Source organism: Diceros bicornis, chromosome 19 (assembly GCF_020826845.1).
Source record: "Diceros bicornis minor isolate mBicDic1 chromosome 19, mDicBic1.mat.cur, whole genome shotgun sequence".
NCBI classification, from domain to species: Eukaryota; Metazoa; Chordata; class Mammalia; order Perissodactyla; family Rhinocerotidae; genus Diceros; species Diceros bicornis.
This window is the reverse complement of record NC_080758.1, coordinates 14,458,777-14,471,122: the sequence shown is the minus strand read 5'-3', so window position 1 is coordinate 14,471,122 and position 12,346 is coordinate 14,458,777. Positions and strand designations below refer to the sequence as shown.

The 12,346-nt window shown below is 41.6% G+C and overlaps 1 protein-coding gene across 3 annotated transcripts in view; it reads left to right on the top strand.

The window, feature by feature from the left end:
* Positions 1-12,346, top strand: part of EYA2 (EYA transcriptional coactivator and phosphatase 2) — a 178,204-nt gene that overhangs the window by 74,577 nt on the left and 91,281 nt on the right. For all 3 annotated transcript variants that reach the window (XM_058562106.1, XM_058562104.1, XM_058562105.1), the window contains 2 exons: positions 3,048-3,115; positions 4,327-4,504. In XM_058562106.1, coding sequence (XP_058418089.1) covers positions 3,048-3,115; positions 4,327-4,504 — 246 coding nt within the window. The remainder of the gene's footprint in view (positions 1-3,047; positions 3,116-4,326; positions 4,505-12,346) is intronic.

The window sequence follows — 12,346 nt, the reverse complement described above, 5'->3', positions numbered from 1 at the left end:
GGTTTAGGATCAATACATCAGTGGAACAGAATAGAGAGTCCAGAAATAAACTCTCACATTTATTGTCAGTTAATTTGTGGCAGAGGTGCCAAGTAATACAGTGGGGGAAAGGATAAACTTTTTACATTGGTGCTGGAACTATTGGAGACAAAATGATTAATTAAGACCTTTACCTCACACCATACACAAAAATTAACTTACATTAAATCATAGACCTAAATGTAAGAGCTAAAACTATAAAATTTCATGAAGAAAACATAGGAAAGAATCTTTATGACCTGAGTTAGCCAGCAAAAGCAAGATCCATGAAAGAAAAAATTGATAACTTAAAAACTTTTGCTCTTCAAAAGATGCCAGTAAGAAAGTGAAAAGACAAGCTACAGACTGGGAGATAATATTTGCAAATCATATATCTGACAAAGAACTTGTGTCCAGAATATATCAAGAATTCTTACAACTCAGTCATAAGAGGACAGACCTAACTTGTTTTAAAAATGGGCAAAAGATTTGAATAGGGGCCAGCCCCATGGCATAGTGGTTAAGTTTGGTGCATTCTGCTTTGGCAGCCTGGGTTTACGGGTTCGGATCCCAGATACAGACCTACACCACTGATCAGCCACACTGTGGCAGCGACACACATATAAAGTAGAGGAAGATTGGCGCTGATGTTAGCTCAGGGCTAATCTTCCTCTGCAAAAAAAAAAAAAAGATTTGAATAGATCTTCATCAAAGAAGATACATGAATGGCTGATAAGCACATCAAGGGATGCTCAACATGGTTAGAGAAATGCTGCTTAAAGACACAATGAGCTACTACTACATACCTACTAGGATGGCTACAATCAAAAAGACTGAAAATACCACATGTGGGAGAAACGGGAACTCTCTTGCATTGCCAGCAGGGATGTAAAATGACACGGCCACTCTGGAAAACAGTTTGGCCATTTCTTAAAAAGAAAGACATACTCTGACCACATGATTCCACAATCCTACTCCTAGGAGTCAGCCCAAGAGAAATGAAAACATGTATCCACACAAGGACTTGTACACAGATATTTATAGCAGCATTATCCATGACAGCCAAAAATTGGGTGTGGTACATCTGTACCGTGGAATACTACTCAGCAATAAAAAGAAATGAACTACTGATACATGTTACAACATGCGTGAACTTCTTAAGTGTTATGCTAAGGGAAAGAGGCCAGATCATACGAGTACCTTTTGTATGATCCCATTTCTATGAAATTTCTAGAAAAGGCAAAACTCTACAATCAGCAACAGCTCAGTGGCTGCCTGAGGCTGGGGGGAGGAGGGGGTCGGCTACAAACGGGCAGGAAGGAACACTGGGGATGATGAAGATGTTCTCAAACTCCATTGTGCTGGCGGTTGCACAGTTAGATCACTTCACTTAAAAAATCATCCAACGGACACTAACAGTGGAGAAATTTTATAGTATAGAAATTATATCCCAAAAGACAATTTTAAAAAGAAGCAGCAACAGCAGCATAGAGTGGTGTTGAAAACACAGACCAGAGCCGGGCTGCCTGAGTTCCAGCCCCAGCCCTGTCACTCACTGTCTGTGTCGCCTAGGGCCGTTACTTGACTTTTCATGCCTCTCTTTCCCCATGAAGAGCTCACAGTGGCACCTGACACAGGCGAGGTCACTGCTGTCGTTGCTATAGCCACTGTCTCCTCTCTCTGGGCTCCTGCCCCATTGGCCCTCTTTCTGTTTCTCTAACCTGTCAAGCTAGTCCCTACCCCAGGGTCTTTGCACTCATGCTTTGTGAATACTCCTCCCCCCAGATGTTTCCATCGCTGGCTGCTTCTCATAATTCGTGTGTCAGCCGACGTGTCATCTCAGAGGCCTTCCCTGACCACCGTATCTTAAAGGACACCCCACTCTTTCATTCATGTACTCAGTCACTCACTAAATCGTATTTTCTATTAATGGTAGTATTTATCTTCCCATCTTATAGATGGGACAACTAAAGCTCAGAGGGTAAAGTCACTTTATTCATTTATTCAAAACATAATTATTACCACCTCACGCCCCTTAGGATGGCTACTGTCAAACAAAAGCAGAAAATAAGTGTTGATGAGGATACAGAGAAATTGGAACCCTTGTACACTGTTGATGGGAATGTCAAATGGTGCAGCTGCTGTGGAAAACAGTATAACTGTTCCTCAAAAATTAAAAATAGAATTACCATGTGACCCAGCAATTCTACTTTTGGGTATATAGCCAAAAGAATTGAAAGCAGAGTCATGAAGAGACATTTGTGCACCCATTTGTTCATAGCAGCGTTATTTGCAATGGCCAAAAGTGGAAGCAACCCAAGTGTCCATCAGCAGATGAGTGGCTAAACAAAGTGTGGCATACACATACATTGGAATATTATTCAGCCTTAAAAAGAAAGGAAATTCTGACACATGCTACAGCATGGATGAACCTTGAGGACATTATGCTAAATGAAATAAGCCAGTCGCAAAAGGACAAATACTGTAGGATTCCACTTATAGGAGCTTCCTAGAGTAGCCAAATTCATAGAGATAGAAAGTAGAAGGGTGGTTTCCAGGGGCTGGGGGGAGCAGGAAAATGGGGAGTGCATGTTTAATGGGTACACAGTTCCAGTTTTACAAGATGAAAAAAGCTCTGGAGATGGATGGTGGCGATGGTTGCACAGCAATGTGAATATACTTAATGCTACTGAACTGTGCACTTAAAAATGGTTAAAATGGTAAATTGTTATGTACATTTACTACATTTTTTTAAAATAATTAATTTTTAAAGCATGATTATCGAATACCAGAAACTGTGTTATGTGCACTGTCTCATTTATTTCTCACCACAATCCTTTGATGAAGGTGTCATTTTATTCATTATTGAGAGCACTGGGGTTCAGAGACGTTTGGTGACTTGCTAAGGCCACAGGTTCCATCCCAGCCTGTCAGACCTCAACGACCCCACCTCTCTGCTGCATCCTTCTCCTCTGCACCCCCTCTGACTGTGAGAAACCTCATCTTACCCCTGTCCCTCCTTACCGCAGGCACGGCCGGGATCTATCAAGGAGCCAATGGACTGACCAACGCGGCCGGATTCGGAAGTGTGCACCAGGTGAGCATAGCTCCCCACCGGCTGTCTCCTCGGTTCTTTCCTTAAGGGGTCCCCTTGACTCAGGGCGCCCAGAGAGCCCATTTGTGCCCACGACCTCCACCAGAAACCCAGCCTCTTATTCCCTGGGTTTGGGGGCTACAGGGGCCAGATTGTACACAAAGCCATTGGAAAGGTATAAATCTTCTATATTCCTAGAAGATTTCCAAGAGGACATAGACGACATTATATGCTCCATCTTGACCTGAGCCCAAGACACCCGTTGACTGTTGACTCTGCAGTATATGAATGCAAAGGCCACGTGCTCTTTCGCCAGGCCATGAGCTGCTCAAGGGTGAAAATACATCTTCTTCACTCTGCATCCCAGTGCCACGTGCCCAGCTCACAGTGGGGGCTTTATAAATGCTTGTTAAATCGAACTAAGTCAAGCATGTCAAGATGAGTGCTGGCTAATAGTTGGATTCTCTTGGTTTCTCTTCGAGAGTGAATTAAGAATTAACCTGCTAAAGGTGTAGGGTAACTCTGTACTGTTTGTGTACCTTTCCTCTCAGTCCAAAATTATTTCAAAACAAAAGGGTAACATGCTTGCAGGCTAGTGTTGAAACAAAACTACCCCAAGGTGGATGGGCTTTAGGAATAGTTAATATATTTAAATATGGGGAATCCACTATTTCTTTCTTAGTGAGCTGAAGAATCTAAATAATTTAAACCTTGGATTACATGAAAATTGTTTCCTTTAATTTTGTATTATTCCGGTGTACTCTATATTTTGTCTATGTATATAGTACCCCTGGGGGCAGCGCTAAGCAGACACTGGCTGGAGTTGGTATATAGACACCCCGGCTGCCTTGCCCCTCGGACAGATGGTTCTGAGATGTGTGTTTTATACGATCCCAGCATTTCCCCAGTAGAATTCCGCTCCAGTCCCCACTTAGAAGCCCCTGTACCGGCTGCTTTCCCTCCTTCACTGTCTCACTTCCCCACGCCCCAACCGGTGCCCCCTTTCCTCCCAGATATGCTACTCGCACTTGAATCCTTGTCTCAGGTCTGCTCCTGGGGAAGTCCCCACCTTCGCACAGCTTTTATTCTGATGGGAGAGAGACAGAGACAGACACGGGAGACCAGCCCACGAGGCCCTCTGCCCTCATCCACTGACTGAAGGCCCAGGCCCAGACAGGCCTCCTCACTCACCACTTGTGTGCTTCCCTTTCCAGGACTATCCTCCCTACCCCGGCTTCCCCCAGAGCCAGTATTCCCAGTATTACAGCTCGTCCTACAGCCCTCCATACGTCCCGGCCAGCAGCATCTGCCCGTCCCCCCTCTCCACATCCCCCTACGTCCTCCAGGAGGCATCTCACAACGTCCCCAACCAGAGTTCTGAGTCGCTTGCCGGTACGTACAGTCAATGTCGCACGGTCATTTGTGGCTGTGGTCTGCGCTCTTACGCGAAGGGTAGACTGGACGCAGGTCCCATTGTAATGAACTGGTCACCCAAGGGCCAAATCCAGCCCTCGGACATGTTTTGTTGGCCTTTCTCTGTGTGTGTGTGTGTGTGTATGTGTGTGTGTCTATCTAATTGCACCCATGTTTAAAAGTCAGAAATTTTTACCTAAAAATTCTCATTTCTGCCTTCTCTTGAAAGAAGATCTGGTCACTCTAGGTCCACATTCTAAGTGATAAGCTTGGCCAGAGCTCAGTAATGTCTGCCCCGTTTGGACAGGCACTCACAATTCCACGTCTAGCCAGCTCACCTCAAGTTCCTTACCTGCCTGGCCCTTGTAGGAAGCGGAGTTTGTGAGCCTTGGTCCTCTAGGAAAGGAAACTAGTATTTATTGCCCATCCACTATGTGCCAAGGACATACCTGTGTGGTCTTCTCTAATCTCTTATTTATGTACTGATTCAACAAATATTCACTAAGCATCCGCTGTTTTCCAGGTAACCCTTAATTTGGGAAATAAAATAAAGTATAGACTTGATCTTTGCAGATGGTAATCAAACGACCACACAAATACATAATTACAAGCTGTGATAAGGAAAGTCATAATCCTCACAAAAATAGGTTCTCAATTACCCCCTCTTTTCCAGATAAGAACAATGAGGATCAGAGTGATACGTGACTTGCTAGTAACTGGTGGAGCTGGGATTCGAACCCAGGCCCGTTGGACTCCATAACCAGTGTTCCAGCTACTCACTAGCCACACACAGCTGAGACTATGTTATCTAAAACCCATTTGGGAACAGAAGAGCAGAGCCTTCAAACCTTGGTTCTCTCTCTAATCCAGGTCCTTGAGAATTCTAGAATCCTTCAAAAAATCCTTAAGTGCATGCCTTTCCAATGACACAGCAGTTTTAGGAAACCCTTTTATTAGTCAGGACTTTTTGGCTTCAAAAGACAGAAAATTCAGGGCCAGCCCGGTGGTGCAGCAGTTAAGTGCATGCACTCCACATCAGTGGCCCGAGGTTCGCAGGTTCGGATCCCAGGCACGTACTGATGCACCACTTGTTAAGCCATGCTGTGGCGGCATCCCATATAAGGTAGAGGAAGATGGGCACGGATGTTAGCCCAGGGCCAATCTTCCTCTAGAAAAAAAGGGGAGGATTGGCATCAGATGTTAGCTCAGGGCTAGTCCTCCTCACAAAGAGAAAAAAGAAAAGAAAATTCAGTTCAAACTAGTGTAGGCAAAAAAAAAAAAAAAGGAATTTTTAGATGTATGTAACCAAGATGCACAGGAGTTCAGGGCTGGGTCCAGGGGCTCAGATGAAAATGTTGGGACTCCATCACTCTCTTCCTTCTAGCTCTGCGTTTTCCTGGGTTCATTTCCCTCTCAAGCAGGCTCTCCCTCTATGGTGGCAAAGATGGCCGCCAGCTGCTCCAGGATTCGGTCCTGCTGCCTGCTGTCCACCCCAGCAGAGAGAGTTCCTCCTTCCTGATGGTTCCTGCAGAAGTCCCAGCTAATGCTCCCATTGGCCTCGCTTAGGTCAGATGCCCATCCTCAAACCAGTCTCTGTGGCTGGTGGGATGGCTGCTGGGATGGGTTCTCATGAGAACGGAAGAGCTGGTTCTCATGCCCACAGCTGGAGGCAGAGTTGGGGTCAGCCCCACCCGGACCACAAGGACTGAGAGTGAGGGGGAGGTGGTTTCCCAAAGAAACCCAGAGCACTGTACCCAGAAAAAGACGGAAGAGACACTGAGTGGGCAAAAAGAACAGATGTCCACAACCTTGATATGGATCCCGCCTAGATTGTGAGCCACATGTGGCAGAGTCTGTGTCCTGGCCCCTTGGTGACGTACATCTCTGTGCAGCTCACCAACCTGTGGATTTGTTCATTCATTCCACAGATCTGCTGTGCACGTGTCTCCTTTTATGACGTGGTTTGGGCTTATCAATGTTAAATGACATGACATCAGTAAATTAGAATGTCCAAAAGAAAAGTAGATATCATTGTGTTTTGTTCTTTTCTCTTCTTTTCTGAAACCTACTGACGTGCTGGAGCTTTGTAGAAGCTGAGCTAGCGTGAGGGTGTGTGGACATCCATTCCATAAATATTAATTGGTTGATGGTTAGACAAAGAACAATAGTGGAGACCCACCACCTTTGTTCCTGGGGTTCCCCGTGCAGCCGTTGCCTTTAGCCCTCGTATTTTCCATCACTGGGGGCGAGTTAGTTATCCTTGTTTGGTCATAAGTGGAGGCAACGTGGCCAAGCATTTTTCAGTCAACTTTTGAGGAAGTTTAGGGCTTGAGCATTGATTTTGGTCACTGTGATCTCATCACAGAGTATTTAATGAGTGCATAGTACCTATTTAACAACTTCCAAAGTGCTTTCTTTGAAGGGTATGAAATTTAACAACCTTTTCTTTGTCGTAGTCCTGAATCATCTTTGACTATCCTGCTTTTCAGAATGTGGCCTCTCCAAATTGGTTTCAGCAAAAGAAAAACAAAAAACTGGTGAAAAATTAGGGCAGAGAGGAAATAATAGGCAGGAAATCTTCAAGTAGATGCTGCTATCTATAATTCAATGGTGAACCGAATTCCAAAGACTTACTTTCCAAGAATTTGGGTTATGTGGGAAGGTCGTCTTTGTTCCCCGTGAGGAGCGAATATAAAGGCTCCTTGTGTCTCTCTGAAATTTTTCTTTATTGTTTCCCCCTGTTCTTCTTTTATCCCTTGGTCTAAGGTTCAATAATAAGTGGTTGAGATGGTTTTTACTGTGTGTCTAACAAGCTCACATAAAATCTAATGACATAAATAATTGTCAGCTATAACCAAGGTCTATTGCCTCTTTTCCCCAGTGTCCATTATAAAGGAAGAGCCTGTAAGAATACGTGTGCACGCACACACACACACACACACACTCATGCACTGTCTTAAAATTTCCCATAAAACCTCCATTTTTGAAATTATCCAGGGTCTCCTTGAGTGGTTGGTTCCAAACTCCTGAGGCTCAAGAGGTTTCTGTATTACCGACAGATGATGCTCACTCTTTGTGTTGCCGGGATACAGTGTCCTGATGCTCCTTTCCCTGCCCAGCCCCCAGCCCTGCTGCAGTACAGTCTGCATTGACGTGCATTAGCAGCTATATGAAGCCCCAGCAATTTGCAGATGATTGCAGGGCAATTTGCTGATGGAGAGGGCAAAATCTGAACATCTGACACCGCTCAAGAAAAAAGACAAATTAGTAGTAGTTGTTTAAGGACATTTTTCTTTTTAAATTTTTAAGTATGATACAAATTATCTGAAAAGAAGTTGTAGGATTTTTTTACCTTCTTAGATCATCTGCCTCAGTCAGTAGAAGGAGAAATTCTTTTAAATCTCTCCAGAAGAAACATGGAAGTCTCTTCCATGCCATATGGCAACATCTAACACCATTAAAAATGCATGTCCTCTTTAACCCAATTATTCTACTTCTAAGAATTTATTCTAAAGGTAAACTCCCACATAGGCACAAAGACGTGAGTAAAAAGAATATTTATGGCAACATCATCACAGCAAAAGACTGGAAACAACCTAAATAGCCATTAACAGGAGTCAGGTTAAATAAATTATGGTGCATCCACCAGTGGCACACTATACATCTGTTAAAAAGAGTAAGGTAGATATATTTACGCTAATATGGATCTCTCTTTGAGCTATTGTGTTAGGTGAAAAAAAGAAAGATGCAGAACTATGTGCATAACATGATCTTGGGGGCTTTTTAAAATACAAGTATAGTTTAATACTCATATTTGTGTAGGAATTTTCTGGAAGGATGCAAAAGCAACTGTTAATAGTCATTTTCTCTGGTGAGGGAACTAGAGTGAAAAGAAAAGACTAGATGTAGCAGACTGTCTATAAGCCACTCCACTCAGCAACAGCAAAATACACCTTTTTTTCAAGTGCACATGAGGCATTTACCAAAATAGATATATTCGGGCCCATAAATCAAGTCTGATTACATTTAAAAGGATTCAAGGCATACAAAGTATGCTCTCTGAAAACAGTGGAATTTTAAATTAGAAATAAAGAACAGAAAGATTTCTGGAAAATTCTCAAATATTCAGAAGCTAAATAACACACTTCTAAATAACCCATGGGTCATGGTTATTTTTATTTGTTAACTTGACCAGGCTAAAGGATGCCCAGATGGCTGATAAAACATTATTTCTGGGTGCGTCTATGAGGGCGTCTCCAGAAGAGTCTAGCGTTTGAATCAGTAGACTGAGTAGAGATCTGTCCTCACTAGTGTGGGCAGGCATCATCCAGTCCACTGATGGCGCATATAAAACAAAAAGGCAGAGGAAGGGTGATCTCTCTCTCTCTCTCTCTCTCTTCTTGAGCTGGGACATCCGTCTTTTCCTGACTTCAGATATTGGAGCTCCTGGTTCTTGGGCCTTCAGACTCCAGGACTTACACCAGCAGGGCCTAAACCTCCCCCATTCTGCCCTTCTGGTTCTCTGGCTTCCAGACTCAGACTGAATTATACCACCAGCTTTCTTGGTTCTCCAACTTGAAAATGGCAGATTATGGGACTTCTTGGCCTTTATAACTGCATGAGCCAATTCCTATAATGAATCTCCTCTTATATATATATTTCTATAGATCTTATTGGTTCTGTTTCTCTGGAGGACCCTGACCAGTACACCATGGGTCAAAGATGAAATCAAAGGGAAATGAAAAAGTATGCTGAACTTGATGAAAATAAAAATACAACATATCAAAATTTACAGAATGTCACTAAAGCAATACTTAAAGGGAAATTATAGCACTAAATGCCTATATTAGAAAAGAAGAAAGGTTTCAGACCAAACGCCTCATCTTCCACCTTAAGAAACTAGAAAAAGAAGAGCAAAGTACACCCAGAGTCATCAGAAGAAGGGAAATAATAAAGATCAGAATGGAAATCAATGAAATCTGAAAACAGAAAGACAATAGAGAAAATCAGTGAAACCAAAAGCTGATTCTTTGAGAAGATCAGTAAAACTGATAAAACTCTAGACAGACTGATGTGGAAAGAGAAGACATAAAGAGAAAACATAAATTACCAATAAAATGAAAGAGGTTTTATCAAATAAAAAAAAATTTTTAATGAGAGAGATGATATCACTACAGACCCTACAGATATTAAAAGGATGATAAGGCAGTTTTATGAACAACATCATGCCAATGAATTTGACAACTTAGATGAAATGGACAAATTCTCTGTAGGACAAAAACTTCCAAAGCTTACTCAAGAAGAAATAGATAGCCTAAACAGGCCTATATCTGTTAAATAAATTGAGTTTTTTGTTAAAAATGTTCCCACAAAGAAATTGTCAGGCCGTGATGGCTTCCCTGATTAATTCTGCCAAATATGTAAGTAAGAAATTCAGTTCTACACTTTCTTTAAGATAATTTAAGAGGAAGGAATACATCCCAACTCATTCTATGAGGCCAGCATTACCCTGACACCAAAAGCAGACAAAGACATTGTAAGAAAAGAAAACTACAAACCTATATCCCTCATAAACATAGATACAGAATTTCTGAACAAAATGTTAGCAAATCAAGTCCAACAATATATTAAAGAAGGATAATGACCAAGTGGGGTTTATCCCAAGGATGCAAAGTTTGTTTAAAATTTGAAAATCAGTATAATTTGCCATATTGACTAACTGGAAAGAAAAGAAAAAATATCGTCTCAATAGATGCAGAAAAAATACTTGACAAAATCTATCATCTACTCCTGATAAAAATTCCAAATTAGAAGTAGAAGGGAGCTTCCTTTATCAGGAAAAGACATTCAATGGACTGAATGTTTGTATTTCCCCCAAATTCGTATGTTGAAGCCTTAATCTCCAATGTGATGGTATTTGGAGATGAAGTCTTTGGGAGGTAATTCGGCCATGAGAGTGGAGCCCTCATGAATGGGATTAGTGTGCTTATAAGAAGAGACATGAGAGAGATAATATCTCTCTCTCCACCATGTGTGAATACAGCAAGAAGGCGACTATCTGAGAACCAGGAAGAGGACTCTCACCAGGAACCAAATGGCCAGTTCCTTTATCTGGGACTTTCCAGCCTCCAGAACTGCGAGAAATAAATCTCTGTTGTTTCAGCCACCTGGTCGATGACATTTTTGTTATAGCAGCCCAAACTGACTAAACCAGGACAGCTACAAAAGACCTACAGCTATCCCCCAAGATCAGAAACATGACAAGGATGTCTACTCTTACCAATTCTGTTCAACGTTGTTCTAGAGCTTCTAGCCAGTGCAGTAAGCCAAGAAAAAGAAATTAAAGTCATCCATGTTGGAAAAGAAGAAGCAAAATCTCATGAAGTAAAAAGAAGTAAAATGATGTGATTACCTATGTAGAAAATCAGATACAATCTACAAAAAAGCTACTAGAAAAAGTGAGTTTAGCAATGTTGCAGGGCAGTAGGTGAATATATAAAAATCGATTATATTTCTATATACTAACAACAAATAATAGCAAATAGACTATTTTTAAATGCCATTTACAATAGCATCAAAAAATATGAAATACTTGGGGATAAATCCAACAAAAGATGTGTAAGACATATTCTTAAAACTACAAAACACTACTGAAAGAAGTTCAAGAAGAGACATGGGGAGATAAGCCTTGTTCACAGTCAGAGGACTTAATATTGTTAAGATGTCAGTTCTCCACAAATTGATCTATAGACTTAACACAATCTCTGTCAACATCCTAGGCTTTTTTGTAGAAATTGGAAAGCTGATTCTGAACTTCATATGGAAATACAAAGGACCTAGAATAGCCTTAACAACTCTGATAATAGAAGAACAAAGTTGAAAGGCTAACCCATCTGATTTTAAGACTTGTTACAAAGCCCTAGTAATCAAGAGAGTATGGTATTGGCATAAAAATAGTGGTTCACTGGACCAAAATAGAGAGTTCAGAAATAAACCCACATGTAAATGAACAACTGACTTTTTCAAAGATTTTATTTATTTATTTATTTTCCCCCCAAAGCCCCGGTAGATAGTTGTATGTTATAGCTGCACATCCTTCTAGTTGCTGTATGTGGGACAGGGCCTCAGCATGGCCGGAGAAGTGCACGCCCGGGATCCGAACCTGGGCCGCCAGCAGCGGAGCATGCGCACTTAACCGCTAAGCCACGGGGCCGGCCCTGAACAACTGATTTTTGACAAAGGTTCAAAGGCAATTCAGTGGAGAAAGGATAGTCTTCCCAACAAAAGATGCTGGAACAACTGGATTTCTATATTCAGAAAAACTACTACAATCTATACCTCACATTATGTACAAAAATTAACACAAAATAGATCATAGACCTAAATATAAAACTGTAAAACTTCTATGAGAAAATCTTTGTGACTTTCAGTTAGGCAAAGAATTCTCACATATAACACCAAAAGCATGATCCAAAAAGAAAAAAATGATATAAATTGGACTTTATGAAAATTTAAAACTTTTGCTCTTCGAAAAACAGTGTTAGGAGAATGAAAAGGTAAGCCACAGTCTTGGAGAAAATAACTGCAAAACATATATCTGATAAGATAAGTTGTATTAGTCAGACTTCTCCAGAGAAACAGAACCAGTAGTATATATATACATATATATAAGAGGAGATTTATTATAAGAATTGGCTCATGTGGTTATGGAGGCCAAGAGGTCCCACAATCTGCCGTCTGCAAGCTGGAGAACCAGGAAAGCCAGTAGTGTAATTCAGTTCAAGTCAGAAGGCCCGAGAACCAGGAACTCTGATGTCTGAA